Source organism: Octopus sinensis, linkage group LG17 (genome assembly GCF_006345805.1).
Source record: "Octopus sinensis linkage group LG17, ASM634580v1, whole genome shotgun sequence".
Taxonomy (NCBI): domain Eukaryota; kingdom Metazoa; phylum Mollusca; class Cephalopoda; order Octopoda; family Octopodidae; genus Octopus; species Octopus sinensis.
The window spans coordinates 15,048,388-15,067,048 of NC_043013.1; the positions used below are offsets into that span (position 1 = coordinate 15,048,388).

The window sequence follows — 18,661 nt, forward strand, 5'->3', positions numbered from 1 at the left end:
AAGACACTGGCCCAAGGTGTCACACAGGGGGCCTGAACTTCGAACTATGTAGTTGGGAAGCATACTTTTTATTACAAAGCTGTGCCAGCACATATGTGTATATATATGTGTGTGTGTGTATTGCGTGTGAATGTGTGAGTGTATACGTGTACATCTCTATATATATGTATGTGTGTGTGTGTATATATATATATATTTGTATATACACACACAGGTAAGCACATAAGTGGAAAAAAATATTCGAATACCAAAGGTAGAGTAATATGCTTTTATTAAATCTGCAAAATTTTCGTCACAACTGTCAGACGAACGAGAACGCGAAACTCTGAGTAAGTTTTGTGATAATTCTGCAGCTTTAATTAAAGTATATATAAGGTGCTTCGTTTCCGATATGTTTTTATTGACTATATATATATATATATATATATAGTCAATAAAAACATAGCAGCAGAAAAGCACCTTTGGTGACTCTGACCAGAATTTAACCTTTTGTTGTGTGTGTTTATATATATATAAAGTATGTCTGTATGCATATGTACGTTTAACTCATTGTAATAAGTTGGTTTTACTAGGAAATTTTTGATTTATCAACGCTAAATATCCAGTTAAAATTTGTACAACTTCAGCCTCACCCACACACCTTACGTAAAATGAATCAGAGAAAGAAACGGGTCGTTGTCAACAGGTATTATTTATCATGGACAAGCTTTTTGACAGATCTCATTAACTTCTTCAGATCGTATGAAGAGAGAATGGGGGTACGTAGGAATTTTTTTATAAGTTTATATATGTGTATATAGGGTCATAAGCGTCCGCCTGTACACAAACACTTCAGCACGCACACACCTTTCATGTCTACATAAAAGCAAGCAGAACCAAGCTTCCCCCATAGCAACCTGTATCTTCGTTTCTCTTTCGGTTCGACATGTCAATTTTGCTAAAATTTTTATTTACAAATCTGCCTAATTGTTTTTCGAACACCATAACAATTTAGCTGCATGACAACCTATCTAAATTCACAAATGTCGTTTTTATTTCTGTCGCTCGTTCATACAACTGTTTGCCTGTCTGTCTATCCTTTGACAATCTATTCCTTTACTACCCACAAAGGGCTAAACACAGAGGGGACAAACAAGGACAGACAAATGGATTAAGTCGATTACATCGACCACCAGTGCGTAACTGGTACTTAATTTATCGACCCCGAAAGGATGAAAGGCAAAGTCGACCTCGGCGGAATTTGAACTCAGAACGTAACAGCATTTCGCCCGGTGTAACTTGATTTAGCTAGTGACGAATCTTGTTTACCGACCAGCCTCTTTACCCATCTATCAAACAAGTCTTCTCTAAAACTTCTTATCCATCTCTTTTCCTCCGTATCAACGAGTCAAAGGAGCTTCTTCATGGTTGCTTGATCCGCTAAAAATAACTTCTAAATCTATTTCAAACCCTTCACTGTAGCTTTAAAACAAGCAGAACACCTTGGATAATGCAATAGTTTTAGATATATACTAAGACTAAATCTGGATTAACAAAATACTGGTTGGTCACAACTAGAACACCTTTAATTATATACCTGTCTGAAGAGGGTTTCCTTGGATTAGACAACACCTCTGTCTCTATATTAAACTTAAACAGCTTTGTTATTGTGAGTGTATATATGTATATATAACTAGAACACCTTTAATTATATACCTGCCTGAAGAGGGTTTCCTTAGATTAGACATCTCTGTCTCTATATTAAACTTAAACAGCTTTGTTATTGTGAGTGTATATATGTATATATAACTAGAACACCTTTAATTATATACCTGCCTGAAGAGGGTTTCCTTAGATTAGACATCTCTGTCTCTATATTAAACATAAACAGCTTTGTTATTGTGTGTGTGCGTGTGTGTGTATATGTGTATATATATATATATATATATATGGGCTCGTAATTTAAGTAGAAACTAAATTTTTATTTCAGTTCGGGAGGTTACTTAAACATGTTGAAACGAAATAAAACCAAAGGGGGGAACCGTGGGTAGCTGCTGTCTACTGAACTTCAATTCCAGTTTTCTCTTCCTTCCAATAACATAACAGTTAATATTTTAACATACGTACCAAGTTTTTGGAAGATTCTTTCAAAGTCCACATCGTCCCGGAGAAGTACGGGCATATTTGAGCGAAGAGCTATGTGGAATAATGCAAGCCATGCGCTGCTGACCACAAGGAGCTGTCTGAACACGCTTCAAAAGCTGCGCCATACGATGGGAAAACGATGAAGAGTTCTACCAAGAACAGTAATTCATTTTTTTATTTTTTTATTTTTACTTTTGAGAACGAAGGAGAGAAAATTCTGAGATCATGCGATACGGTTTCAAATCCACTCCCGGGGCAATTTATTTGGACGGCAGTTTTTTTTAATAATTTCCACGTAACTAAACACTTTTAAACTTCGTATACTGGTAGAATGTGTTTATAAAACATCTTTTTCTCTTGGCTTTATTGAGAAAATTCTATAGTTTGTAAGATATTTGTTGTTTGTTTTTTCTGCAATTTCAACCAATCAATGACGTCTATTGAGGTGAAAACATTCTGTGCCGTATGAATATGTCCCTCGTTTAAGAAACAAATTGGGTTTATTTACATTTCTGAAGAAAAAAGATACCCTCCCCACCCCTAACCCTAAAACAGATTGAAATGCAATAGATCGATACTAGGGTCATAATTATGGGTGACAATTTCATATGACACCACTAGAAAAAACTGCTGTTCAAACCGAAAAGAACCATATATTTGTTTCTATTAAAGTTTGTATGCAAACAGAATTCTAGTTTCGGTACTTCCAAAGTTTCATCCTTATTGCCTTTACGGTCGTTTGCTACTGGCCCAATCGCGAAGACTGCAAAACAGTTTCGTTTTCTGGAGCAAAGCAATTTTCTTTTTTTATCTGTTTTCATTTTCATGGTTTAGTCAGGAAGAAGGGGCATGGCTTTGCTTATAGATCTACGTCCACAGAGTAGGATTGACCTGAGGCCAAATAACAAGCAAAAACAATCGACCAAAAGGAAGATCCAGAATTAGTGAGATTAATGCAGTTTAATGTTCAAATGTCTGCTGGGAAAGCACAGAAGGAAAGAAATTCCAGTGGGCTGATGTTCTTGGGAAGGGAAATTGGAAATAGCTTTTCAGTGCAGGGTTTGTGGGTTGGTGAGTGATGAGATGAGGAAAGAAAGATTTTTTTAAGTGAGCCTGAGAGATGATGTGCAACTAGTTAGTCCTGAGAAGCAGATATTGTTGTAGTTATGGCAGAAGAGACAGTGTGAGGAGACAATGTATCTATTGACCAAGTGTTGGTGTGTGAGTCATTGTCAGTCAACCAGATGGTCTTTTGTTTTATATGCAACTTAGTCTGTTTTGGAGGTTGCTAATCTTTTATATGTATGCAAGGCATACTGATGGGGGTCATACAAGTACTAGATTTGATGAGACCCTCAGCTATAAAAAAAAATCTGGCTTACCAGTTCCTATCAAACTGTCCAACCCGTGCCAGTGGATGTTAAGTGAGGATGATGATGATGATGACATTCTTTGGAATTGCTAGTAATTTAATCTGTGTAGGGACTGCAATGAGGTTCAACTAGAGAGAGAAAGAGGGGTCTCTGTTTTAAATGCGCATTTCCAACTGCTTATTATCCAGGTTGATTGCTATACATAGTTCACATTAAGGCACAACTTTTTTTTTTAGTCACCCACTTTAGATGGTTGGTTCTCTGTTGCACATTCTACAATCTTCTGTTCTGTATAATCTGTACTCACATTCTACAATCTTCTGTTCTGTATAATCTGTACTCACATTCTACAATCTTCTGTTCTGTATAATCTGTACTCACATTCAGCATCCTGAAGTTCTTTCTTTACAACATGGACTGCTACAGTCTCCTAAATTGCACTTTCAAGGTTTCTGACACATTTATATGTTACTGATGCTTTGCATGTGGTCCAGATTGAAATAGTGATATCCTGAAGGATAGTATTGGCATCTCCAGAATTATAAAATGCAATCCAGTTTGGGGCTCTGTGACTCAGTATAAAAGAGCAGCAGTCCTCAACCATTTTTCCACCACAGACCAGTTTCATGCAAGACAATTTTTCCATGGACTGGGGGATCATGTGCATAACAAAACACAAAAAAAGCTTATAATATATAATTTATTTCATATATATATTTCTTTACTGCCCACAAGAGGGGACAAACAAGGACAGACGAAGGGATTAAGTCGATTATATCACCCCCAGTGTGAAACTGGTACTTTATTTATCGACCCCGAAAGGATGAAAGGCAAAGTTGACCTCAGCGAAATTTGAACTCAGAACGTAACGACAGACGAAATACCGCTAAGCATTTCGCCCGGCGCGCTAACGTGTCTGCCAGCTCGCCATGTATATGTTATATATATAATACAAAAAACACTCAGCAGACTGTGATAGTTGATAAAATAGAAACAGAATTTACAAATATATTCTTTCTGAGTAGCCCAGTACCAAATGATCCACAGCCCGATACTGATCCATGATCAGGTGGTAGGGGCCCCTTGCAATAGAGTTCCAGTCAACTTTGTCTTAGTCAAAATAAGTAGTTTGTGGGTGATGACATGACAGGCTTTTTTTTTTCTGCCTGTAAGAGAGAGACTGTAATGATCATAGCACGATCAGTCACTTAAAGGTTCCTTGGTAGTGATACTGATAACATTTCCAGACTCAGTGGTAAACAGCAGATCCAAGGTGTTGTTACCTCTTGTGGAGAGGTGACTATTTGGGACCAGTTTGAATCTAACACCAGAACTAGGAAATCATTTGCAACTTGTAGCCAGTGGAAGGTTTTCCAATCAAACCTTGAATAAACAAAATCACCAATCATAAGGTAAATAGCTGTTTTCCTAGATGCAGCTGTCAAAAATTTATGTCTTGGTGGTAGGTTGTGGAACAGTAAACAACTCCAAGTGTTGAAGTCCTTATAAAAATATCACTTAAAATTACCTCTTGTTGTAACTGGTTCAAATTCTCACAAGGACTTGTTGAAAAACTTGAGTAAATGTAAACCATTGCTCTCCCCCAACAGTAATTAAAGCAGTCTTTGCGAAACAAGCTGTAGCCAGCCTAGCTAAAAACACTGTCGTAGAGTAAACAATGTATCCATGTTTCTGTGACTGTAATGGAATTGGAATCAATACTTTTGATGTAAGAGTTTGCTGCACAAACTACAGGCATTTCGAAAACAGTAAATTGTATCTTCTTTGACTTGTTTCGGTTATTGGACTGCATTAATCACAGAGTGTATTAGAAAAATCACAAAGACTGAAGATGCATTATCAAATCCTCTAGCTTTGATACAAATAGAATGGTACATAATTCTTCTCTTCCTGTGGCATTTTAGTAAATTAAAACGAAGGATTAATTAAATATGCATATTGCTTTGTGTACCTTAATTGGGTTGTGCCCGTCTATTTGAAATATGTGTAAGACAATTTAATTGCTAACAATGTATTTTCATTCTTTGTGTTTACATATATACATCATCATCATCATCATCACCATCATCCTTTAAAATCTGTTTTCAATGCTTGTGTTAAATGGTGGTGTGATGATGATGATGATGATATATGAATATACATACATACAGAATCTCCCGCGAGGTGGTGAAGAATGAGAGACTCAACAGTACAGATCCAATGGTCATGACAAAGAATAAGCTACAGATCCAGAGGCAGCCCCGAGTACCCTTAACTGGAGAGATAGTGGGAGTGAAATGTCTCTGTGGAAATATCTGCAAAGGCTCAAGATACACTGAGTCAGGCTGGACCGTGGGAAGGAAGAGCCACAGTTGCAGTTCTCAGTAGTAGCACCTGTTGAAACATCAGTAGTTGGGGAGGTACTGGAAGTAAAGAGTCACTGCAGAAAGATCTGCAAGAATGAAAAAGGGCTCAAGGAGGAAATAAGGAGCAGCAACTTGGCCACCTCTGCTGACCCACCAATGGGAGGGTGTTACAGTTCAGGGTCAAAACATTCGATGAACATTGGATACTGTCTGATGATGTCAGTTCCTTCTGGCCAAGGCTCCATTCACTTTGGAGAATAGAAAAAGCACCTTCTTATAGGTGTTATTAACACACACACACACACACACACACACATATATATATATATATATACAAGGTGGGGGGGGCTGAAAAGTTCTTGGCTTTGAGTAAAAGAAAATAGAGGAGGATCAGTTAATTATGATTTTATTCAACATATTCCCCTCTCAGATTCACACACTTATTGCAGCGGTCCTTCAGTTTTTCCTAAACCCTGTAAAAGAACTCGGATGGTTGGGCCTCCAACTAGGCCTTTCACAATACCCTTAAAGCCAGGAACCAAGTAAGTGTTAAGCTAAGAGTTAACTTGACCCTTCACTGGTTTGTTTCATCATCTTTTTCACAGCAACCACAAATTGGATGTCTCTGTTTGTGTAGAATGCTTTGTAGTATTCTGACTGTGTGTGCTCAGAGTTCAAACACTACTGACATCAACTTTGCATTTTATTTTTCAGGGTTGATGAACATGTACAAATCAAAGGCAGTGGATTGGCAGAAGAGTAAAAACACTGGACCAGATGTTTTGCTGTATTTGTTCCAGCTGTTTACATTCTGAGTTCAAATCCCAACATGGCCTACATGAATGATAGGCTTAATCCATCACCCAGTTTAACACCACCACATGCCACCATCGGTACCTTTAGCAAACTCCACTCTTGTTGTAAGCATTTGGGGGTCAGGTCTCTGGTTTGAGAATAACTTCTAGTGACCTTCCATCCCAAGATTCTTAGACGCCTTGTAAATTATCATTATCATCAATAACTTTAACAATAATAATGGTTTCAAATTTTGGCACACGGCCAGCAATTTTGTGGGAGTGGGTAAGCTGATTACATCGATCCCAGTGTTCAACTGGTACTTATTTTATTGACCCCAGAAGGATGAAAGGCAAAGGTGACCTTGGTCGAATTTGAACTCAGCATGTAAAGACAGACAAAATGCCCCTAAGCATTTTGCCTACTGTGCCAATGATTCTGCCAGCTCACTGCCTTCACTTCAACAATAATAATGGGAGTAAAACCATTAACAACAAACACAATTTGATTTCTTCTGTGATTTTATTTATTTAGTTTTATCAGATATTGTTAACAGTTTTTCAGAAGCAGTTTCTTTATATATATATATATATATATATATATATATATATATATATATATATATATATATATATATGCATATATGTATATATATATGAATGTATAGATATATATATGTATTCATATATATGTATGTGTACGTATATATATATATATATATATATATATCTGTATGTGTACATATATATATATATATATATATATATACATATATATGTATGCACATATATATATATATATAAATATATATGTATGTATACATATATATATATACACATAGATATATATGTATACATATATATATATATATACATATATATATATATATATATACATACATATATATATATATATACATACATATAAATATATATATATATACATACATATAAATATATATGTATACATACATATATATATAAATACATACATATATATATAAATACATATAAATATATGTGTATACATACATATATACATACATATAAATATATATGTATACATATATATATATATATATATGTATATATGTGAATATATACATACATATATACATACATATATATATATATGTATATATGTGAATATATACATACATATATACATACATATATATATATATGTATATATGTGAATATATACATACATATATATATATATATTCAGTTTTAATTTGATAATCAATGGATGGATCAATTGAAATATTCAAAGATAATAATAGAAATAACAAAACAAAACATGAAATAAACAAAAATAAAATATTCATTTCTTTTTTTGTCTCTCTTCAAAATAACAGTTTGAGGTGAGATGTAACTGAAGATAATCTAAGTTTGTTTTCTCTTTTTTTTTGTCTTAAAAAAAAAAAGGTGAAAGACTATTTTTAGCAAGAACTCTGTAATACTGATGGGTACACTTTGAAACTCAGCGACTGAAGTACTCTGTCAACAGCATCAGAGGAAAGGATGAAGGTAGAGAAAGCATGAAGATAGAGAAATTAACAATAGAATTATACATTAAATAATAGAGATTAAATATCATGTTTGATATGGAGAAGTTGTAATGCATATGCATGTGTGTATACATGTATGTATAATATGGTCCTGGGTTCACCAGTTCATAGGAACACGGTCAGGCCATGGTCAGAAGGAAAAATGAAAATAGGAATTAATGTGTGAAGTCTGAGTGTCAATATGTTTTATAAAAAAAAAAAATTGAGTCCAACAAAATACGTTTGTGACTACACAAAATATGTTATATCAGACTCAATGTTTATAATGTAAACATATATATATATAAAAATCTTGTATGTATACATATATATACATATATATATATGTATGTACATATTGATATATACATATATATGAATATATATATATACATACACATTTATATAAATTTATGTGCACATGTACATACACATACACACATATAAATACATATGCATACATACACACACAAAAATTAGAGGGGAATCAGGGTTAGTAATGCATAGAGTCAGAAAAGCAATTACAAAGTACATAGCTTTAAATAAACACACACACATGTATATGTACCCACACACACAAACATACATACATACATATACACATACTGATATATATAGAATTATACAGGCAAGTTTTTTTTTGTTTTTGTCTTTTTTAAATGTAAACTATTTATTAAACATTACACATTTGTATATGCAAGATTTCTTTAACGTAAAATCTTATGACTAACTCCTCCATAGGAATTCAACTAACATTCATCTCCTGCTGTCTTATTCAATTAGAGGTCCACAATCCAATTTCTGCCAAGGACTTCATCATAATACCGACACATCAAATACTTTGAAATTTATATATATATATATATATATATATATATATATATATATATAGAGAGAGAGAGAGAGAGAGAAACAGACAGACAGATGTATGGTATGATTATCCACACACACACATGTATATAAACCCAATGTTTATATAATATATACACATTAAATACATATAAATCAAATGTTCATATATATATATATATGCACAGGCACATGCATGGCATATATTTAAATGCATGATATATAATGTATATACATACATATATGAATATACATTGTCATCAAGTAAATCCATAATCAGAAATACTAAATGAAAAACAGATAAGCATATATGGTCTCAATAATATATTTATACAAATGGATATTATACACACACACACACACACACACACTCTGTAATAAATACATCAAACAATATTTATATATATTAAATATATTTAACTTTTTTTTTAATTATCGATAAACAAGATATCACATTCAGAAGTTCTAAGCTACCTGAAAAAATATAGACTGGGATGCATCAAACTTCTAAATTCCTTTATCTGAAACACGATAAATTAACTGTGATTATTGTTATTATTATTATTATTATTATTATTATTATTATTATCATTAGTAAGGCAGAATTGTTGGAGTACCAAACAAAATACCTTATGGTGTTTTTTCAGATTTGTTTACATCACAAGTTCAGATCCTGCCCAGGTCAATTTTCCCTCTTATCTTTTTAGCGGGTTGATAAAATAATGTACCGTCAAGTACTAAAATCAATGACAAAATTTTATGCCCCTCCCCTCATAAATTGTTGGCCTTGTAACTAAATTAAAAGTAATTAAAGGTAGTGTGCTGGAAGGTAGAACCATTATAACATCAATTTTGCCAATTGTACTTTAATGGTTCAATATAAATAAAGTACCAGTCAATTACTGGGATCAATACTATTGACTAATCCCTTTCTCTCAAAACTGCTGGAACAAAATTAAAACCATTATCATCATTTCATTATTATTATTATTATTATTATTATTATTATATCATTATTATTATTTTAAGTAGTAGTAGGGCATTGCTGAAGACTGGGCTTCTGGGTTCCCCTGCATAACATTTCAGCAATACATCTATAACACCGAGATCATCATTGTGCAGTTTAAAACCATGACTGAAAAGTACCAGATGTAATAACTGCTTGCATTCAATACATATGTATATATAATGAATATTATAAATAGATAAAAAAATTTATATATATATATATATATATATACACATACATACATACATACATACATACACATGCACACACACACACACACAAGCAAACACATCAGAGGGCAGTTGGGGTAAATTATAGAAACATTTAATGCCAGAAAAAGTGATTAAAAAATCTAATTTCATGGCTGTAATATTATATGGTGTGTGTATTTTTGGAAAACTAACAATGAAAGTGCTTACACACAATATGAAAACTTCATTCCAAAGGGTTCGTGCTATTCTGTTTTCCTAAGAAATTTTTTAAATAGTTAATAAATTTTTAGAAAATCTTTCTTTAAATATTGTGACTGTATCACATATATTTTGCAAAAAGTTTTAAATACATATATATATATATAAATTAGAAAAAAGACCATCATTTATCAATTCAATAATGAAAAATTAAATTATACCATCTAGAAAATTACATATTATAGAAAGATTAAATATAAGATAAAACATAATATAATATATATATATATATTTTGTGAAATTTGATTTAGTATTTCTAAATTGAATTTTTCCCTGTAAGTTTGGAATAATATTCCCTCATTGTTGTATATGTAAGGCTTTTGTAAAATAATAATTAACTTAAAGAATACTTAGAGTTCAGTGAAACTTAATTTTTTTCATTTTTATAAAATTTCTAATATCATAAATGTCAAGAATTATTAACAAGTTGAATTTAATAGGATTTTAACAAGAGACATTACAGAGTTAAGGATAAGAGAAAGTTTGATATAAAAAGTAAAATTTTGTTATGTATAAATATATTGTAATTTCTACTTTGTCTTTCTCTCCTGATGAGATAAATAACCCATCCTATTTAAATTTATTTGTTATGTATGTTGATTATATGACTATATAAATGATGATGTTCCTATTCCACTGAGTCAGCTGTCAAAAGCAAATTATGAAACATGTAAAATTCATGCTTTATTTCTATTTACCATAGCCATCTGTATCATAATTAATGTAGACACATTGTTGATAGGTTAGTTACTAGTATTTGTACTTAGATAACATGTTCTATGGACTTGCTGAGTAAAAACAGAATAATTATTAGACAGAGACCGTACATTCATCCCAGCAGAGGCCACAAGAACACCAGATGCATTTCGACCTTTGGGGCTTTTTCAGTACACACAGCCAGCCACAAGCTCAATTCATGAGAGATGTTATTTCAGGACAAATACTGCAGTAACTGACTTATCAACAGTGTGTATACGTTGAGCATGATACATAGATGGCTGTTTAATTAAATACTGACTCACTTGTATACACCAGATTCCAGTGAACTATCACACACACACACACACACATACAAGACTTAACTTCTTCAAATTCTAGTATTGTAATAACCACTAGATATTATAAATAATGGAGTCCAATATTCAACAATGAAAGTGTTTTGGCATTAGGAAGGGCATATCCCGCCGTAGAAACACTGCCAGATCAGACTGGAGCCTGGTGCAGCCTCCTGGCTTCCCAGACTCCGGTCGAACTGTCCAATCCATGCTAGCATGGAAAACGGACGTTAAACGATGATGATGATACTGTTCAATTGTCAGAAATATTTAGAGATCATCCAAGTTCTCAATTTTATTGTTTTTCATTGCAAAATTTGTATTTGAATTGCCAAATATCATTATCAGTTATAGGTTTAATGACAATTAAGATAGGTATTTTAGTGATTATTATAGTTAAATTTGTCTACCTTTCTATTACTTCAAGTTTTTAAACAAATGGCAATCATCAGATTGTGATTCAATACTAATATATTTCAGTTGCTGCACTGTCTGATGATTGCCATTCAGGAATAAATTTGAAGTAATGCAGAAAAATACACTTTGATAATAAAATACATATTTACTCTTCTTGACATTTTGACTAAACTTTAGTTTGCTTGTACTACCATGTATGTGTACTTTGCTTATGTATGCCAATGTGTATGTTCTTTGGCTAACAAAAACAATTAGATAAGCAATGTGTGTTTGTGTGTACATATACTCTATAAGTTTTTTATAGTGATCTTCATTTGAACCAATGTGTAAAGATGTTTCAATAAATATAAACAGAAAAAAAAACACATAAAAACTTATTGATTAGCAATGCATTATTGGAATGTTGATATTCTGAGGTCATAATTAGAAAGTAGATGTGGTAAAATTGTCAATTAAAATTACATTCAAACAGGACAAGAAGCTATCAAAACTAAAGGTGACCCCACCTTCTTCGTTCAAACATAGCTAAAAAAAACAAACAAACATTCAAATATGGTTAAAAACTGTCAGATCTAGGTGTGACCCACTCTTTTAATACCAACCCACCTGGAGCTAACCTTTTTTCTATGAAATGAACTTCTTATGTTCATAAATATGATGTCATGTAAGTAAATATAATTATACCAATTCACAAAATGCGGTTAATAGCCTAAAATTAAAATCTTCCATCAAAATATGTTATGCTTCAAATACTAGCTTAATAATCACAAATTTGTTTTACTAAATTCTTTATTATTTTCAAAATTAAGTGGAGTAAAAGCAATGCATTCCAAAAGAAATATGACAGCACAAGGGCTGAGCACTGTTACATCTGTGTCTGATTAAAAACTCTCACATCCAAGGAAAAAAGTTATTGTAGGCAATCAAGACCAAACCAAATGCTATCACATCCAATCATGACTAGAAGCTGTTATATCCCTCTATGACCAAACTAAAAGCAGTCATATCCATGCATGACCAAACCAAAAGCAATCATGTTCATGAATGACCAGGTAAAAAGCAGCCATATTCATAACAAACTGACCAAAAGCAGCTGCATTCATGAATGACTAGGCAAAAAGCTGTTGTATTCCATAAATGATGAGAAAGAAAAAGATGCAAGTTTTAAAAAAATGAATAAACAAAAATTTATACAAAAAAAAAAAGCAGGAATGTACTAGAATCAAATAAAACAAGAGATAAGAAGAGAAGTTAACAGAAAATAATGAACTTTGCTGAAGAGAAAAACAGACACATTTATAGATGGAGATAAGGTCATCTGATGGTAAATAACTCTTTCAGGACATTTTCATAAGGCAAAATATTTGTAAATATTGATATTGCAAATAATAACAACAAAACAAACAGCAATATACAATAACGTTTTAAGGCCATTTTTTTCAGTTTAAGTAGAGGTTAACCTTGTGGTATCCCATGATAGTCAATATAATTTCCTTTCATGGCTAACACTCCTCCAGTCAACCTTTTTTCATGTAATGACATGAGAAGATACTGTGCACCTATTGTAAAACCAGGAGACACATGGTATAATAATAATAATAATAATAATAATAATAATAATAATAATAACAACAACAACAACAACAACATTAATAATAATAATGATAACAATAATAATAATAATAACAATGGCTTCAAATTTTGCCACAAGGGCAGCAATTTTATGGGAGGGGATGAGTCAATTACATCAACCCCAGTGTTCAACTGGTATTTATTTTATTGACCCTAAAAGGATGAAAAGCAAAGTCAACCTCAGTGGAATTTGAACTCTGAACGTAAAGACAGGCAAAGTACTGCTAAGCATTTAGTCCAGTGTGCTAATGGTTCCTTCAGCTCAACACCTTAATGATAATAAAAATAATAATAATCGTTTCTACTATAGGCACAAGGCCTGACATTTTGAAGGAGGGAGACAGGCAATTACTCAACTGATACTTATTTTATCAACCCCAAAAGGATGAAAGGCAACGTCGACCTCAGCAAATAAACCTGGAAAAAATGCTGCTAAGCATTTTCTCTAGCATGTTAACCATTCTGTCTGTTCACCGCCTTAATAAGAAGAATTATTTCTTACATTATAATAATAATGACAATGATGATGATGATGATGATTATTATTCTTTCAAATTTTGGCACAAAGCAGCAATTTTAAGAGGAGAGGATTAGATCAATTACATCAATCCTAGTACTTAACTGGTACTTTATTTTATTGACCCTCAAAAGATTAAAGGCAATGGTGACATCAGTAGGATTTGAACTTAGAATGTGAAGAGCTGGAAGAAATGCTGCTGAGCTTTTTATCCATTGTGCTAATGATTCTGTTAGCTCACTGCCCTAATGATGAGGAGGAGGAGGAGGAGGAATGATGACAATGAGGATAAGAAAAAAATAAGAATGTAATGTCAGTTGTTTGTAGATGAAATTATTCTAAGATATTCTTTATTGAAACTCAAAAACATATTTGAACTTTTGAAAAAAATGTTTGTCATTTCTCATTCAATAAATATATATTCTATTTTTGGTACTTTGGGAGGGGTATTGTGCCAATAAAAACATATGCACTAGCTGTGGTTCACTTCTTTATTTTTAATTAATTGAATTAATTAACAATAAAATAAAAGTGAAGTACAACCTGTGTGTGTGTGTGTGTGTGTGTGTGTGTGTGTGTGTGTGTACTTGTTTTGTGTGATTTTCACGGACAGAATGACATCCCCAAAGAATCTTGCAAATACAATGTCAAAATAATATATTTTGTTTTCTTTCACAAAAACAATCAAAATGTACAGATTAACAAGCAAAAAGAAAATATCAGATAATAAATAACAACCTGTAATAGAAAATGAGGAATGGTTAAAGTGAGATGATGTCTGGAATTGGTGGCATTGGGAGGAGGGTAAAGGAAAGCGATTTTTGTTTTGTTTTGTTTTGCATTGTCAGACTCACACCTGAAAAATTACTATAAAACATGATGGATTTAAAGCAATAAGACCCACAAATGGCATTAAGATCCTGTCCAAAATTTATTTTGTGTAATCATCAAAAATTCTGAATGTACAAACATTTATTTCACACCACCATTATTAGTAGTAGTTAGAATTAGTAGTAGTATTATTTATGGTATAATTTACAGATAATTTGTTCACATTGGCTTATTTAATTGAGTTAATGAACTCAATAACTAGATAGGGTTTATATTATTTTTATTTATTTATTATTATTATTTAAATTTTTTTTGGTGGGCAGGAGCTGAATATTTTGACGTAAAAAAAATTAAGATTTAAGCAAAATAACAACAACAAAAATGAATTAACAATTTAAACAGTGAAAAACAAAATAAATGAAGAGCATTGTAGCTTGCTTGAAGCATTGTGATGAGGAAGTCAAATGAGTAAAGATGGAGAGCTTCCCATAATGTGGAGAAGGAATAAATTTAATAACACTCATATTTCAAGCACAGAGACCCATCATCAATAATAAACAATGAAAGAATTATCAGTCTTTGCAGACACTGATCATATTGGTAGTGGCGCAGACAGTAGAAGAGAAGAGTTGGTAGATGTAGAAGTAGAATTGGTGGCATCCATACCCTGCAGCAAGTGATCAGTGATCATAGTAGCAGTGACCGACAATATCAGTGGGGGGGGGGGCTATTGTCACCAACTCACACACCGATGCAACTGCTACTGTCTACCACCACCAGCTTCAGTACAGGTGGTCACTTCCATCACAATTATAACCAACCAACAGTTAGCTACATAGTATTGACTCTGCTATGACCACTGCTGTTACCATTTGGGAAACCACCTTCACTGCTTCTCTTAATGATCACTGTCATTCAGGGGAGGACTGAGCTGTTGGTCAACTGGACACTGCTTGAGAGCTCAGAGCTCTGAGGGGCCTACACTCTACATGTTAACTCTACTACAACACACATTCAAAAGGGCCCAGTAAACAGTTATGCCTGAGGGCCCTTAATACTCTCAGTCTACCCCTGCTGTTACTGTTATCATAATCACTGATCACTCACTGCTGCTCCACCATTTACATAGACACTGAAAGTTATGGATGCCACCGATTCCACTTCCCCTCATACAACCAGCCCATCTATTTCTGCTGGCTTGACCACAAACAACATGGCCAGTATCTAAATAGAATGATAATTCTGTGTTTGTTTACTTCTGATATTGAGCCTTTCTGATGAAAAGGTTATTACATTTATTCCCTTTTCTGCAATTTTGCCTTACTCATTAAACAAAATAACTATTTTAATATAACAGTAATCATTCTTTAAAAATGTATGTGCAGAGTTTTATAATTAGTACTCTTTAAATCAATTAGGAAGTGAAATTTTCCACAATTTCAGAATTTCTAAAATACCTGGTGACAATATCATATTTATAAACATAATTTTGACTTGACTTTAATAAAAAGATTAATCAAAAAGTTGCTTTTGGTTTTTTTTTGTTTTCTTCTTTCATTAAACATGGGGAAATGGGGGTGGGTAGATAATTGTTTTTCAATAAAAGATTATTAATTGTGATATTAATCTCATCTTGAGTACTTTGGTAATTCAGATTTAATTAGACAACAAAGATGATACCTGAAGGCAGTGAAACAGTCTTGTAAATTCAATGTCATGTAAGCAAATATAATTATACCAATTCACAAAATGAGGTTAATAGCCTAATTAATTATTCCCTGCCACAAAAAAAAAGAGAAAAATCACAGCTTTACATAAATTAAAATTCTAATAAAATTCAAAGGTATAATGCTTTTTAATCAGTTTTATTAATTAGTCTAATAATTATTTGCAATGGTTTAGAGTTTTTCATTAACTCCATCATTAGGTTGCTACTGGTATCTACTGTCTGTTAGTATATTCCACAAACGGTTATTTAGTATTATCACATTTTATTGCAGCTCTTCAGGGATAACATAGAGATATTGCAGCTCTGAACAGTTGCTGAACCTTTTTCTGCAAGGCACATGTGGGACCTATAATAGATTACTGCCTACATATCTGTGACGGTGCACTTGCCACAAACACACATTCTTAAAAGAGTCATCTATCTAATTAGTAATGATGCACTCACTAGCACACCTGTAATCACAGCACACCTGCACACAGTCTCTTTATCACTCTCATTCTCTTCTCCCATTTCTATAACAGTTTGTTCCACAAAACAAATAAGCTGTATATCACATAATAAACACATCTCTTATCCTCTTTTTATCGAATTGGTCAGGAGGAATAAGTTGTATCCATGGCTTTTAAATAGTTTATTATTATTATTATTATTATTATTATCATTATTATTATCATTATTATTATTAAAATTATTATTATTAAAATCATTATTATTATTATTATTATTATCACCATTATTATTACTATCATTATTATCATTATCATTATTATTATTATCATCATTATTATTGTTATTATTATCATTATTATTATTATTGTTGTTATTATTATTATTAAAGTGGTGAACTGGCAGAATTATTAGCATGGTAAACAAAATGTTTGGCAATATTTCTTCCACCTCTTTACATTCTGAGTTTAAATGCCACCAAAACCAAGTTTGTCTTTCCTTTCAGGAGGTAACTACATAAAGTACCAGTCAAGAACTGAGGTCAATATAATCAGCCAATTGCTGACTTTCTACCAAAATTTGAAAAAGTTATTATTATTATTATTATTATTATTATAGGAAAACTCACAGCTTATTTTGCTGGGTATGATGGGACATATCAGCTGTCCACAGCCAGCAGACCAAGATGACACTTGTTTATTGATCATGCTTCAAGAACCCTGTGAAGAATTCTTGCAGTTCCAAGCAATGCTGAATTTTGTAGGTGTTCTACCTTCACACTTGCACTAATTCTTTTTCAGCCATGTTGGTAGTTGAGTGCTGATACTTCCAAGTGCACCAATTACTATTGGTATCACGTCTACTCTCCTCATTGACCACAACCTCCGTATTTTCCACATCATCATCATCATTATTATTATTTCATATATACACAAAAGATTAGACAGTTTGAAAAAAATTCTTACCATTGGGCTACAATAACTAACCTTAGATGCCAAGAACCTTCCTAAGTATTGTAGCTGTCCCTAACAACAGTTTTCTGGAGCTGCACTAAACTTGGTCTTATGCCTATTTCATTCTACCCATTCACTGAAATCTTTAGGAATAGTTCCTAATGCACCTATAACAACAGGTATATATTTTACTTGCACTTTCCATGGCCTCTGTAACTCAATGGCTAGGTCCTTCAGAATTTCCTAAAATTTCTTCACAGCAATGAAACACCAGGTAGACATCTATAATCAACAATCTGTGTGTGTGTGTCTGTGTGTGCACATGCATGCTTGTATACGAACAGTATTATTTTACTGAAGGTATTTGGGTTACTACTAATCTAGCATGTTTGTTTGTTTATTTCTATTTTACAACACACATAATGAACAAGTGTCATGGTTTACAGGCTTAAAATAGACCAATAACTGGTTCACTGTATTTTTGACATGTATTAAGGATTCTGTGTCATTGTATTTGTATTATATATGTAATATAAATGTTTTAT

The 18,661-nt window shown here is 32.5% G+C and overlaps 1 protein-coding gene across 3 annotated transcripts in view; it reads right to left on the reverse strand.

The window, feature by feature from the left end:
- Positions 1-2,264, reverse strand: part of LOC115220984 (rotatin) — an 84,936-nt gene extending 82,672 nt beyond the window's left edge. For all 3 annotated transcript variants that reach the window (XM_029791200.2, XM_029791201.2, XM_036510364.1), the window contains exon 1: positions 2,107-2,264. In XM_029791200.2, coding sequence (XP_029647060.1) covers positions 2,107-2,161 — 55 coding nt within the window. In that variant the 5' untranslated portion in view covers positions 2,162-2,264. The remainder of the gene's footprint in view (positions 1-2,106) is intronic.
- Positions 2,265-18,661: the final 16,397 nt, after the last annotated feature.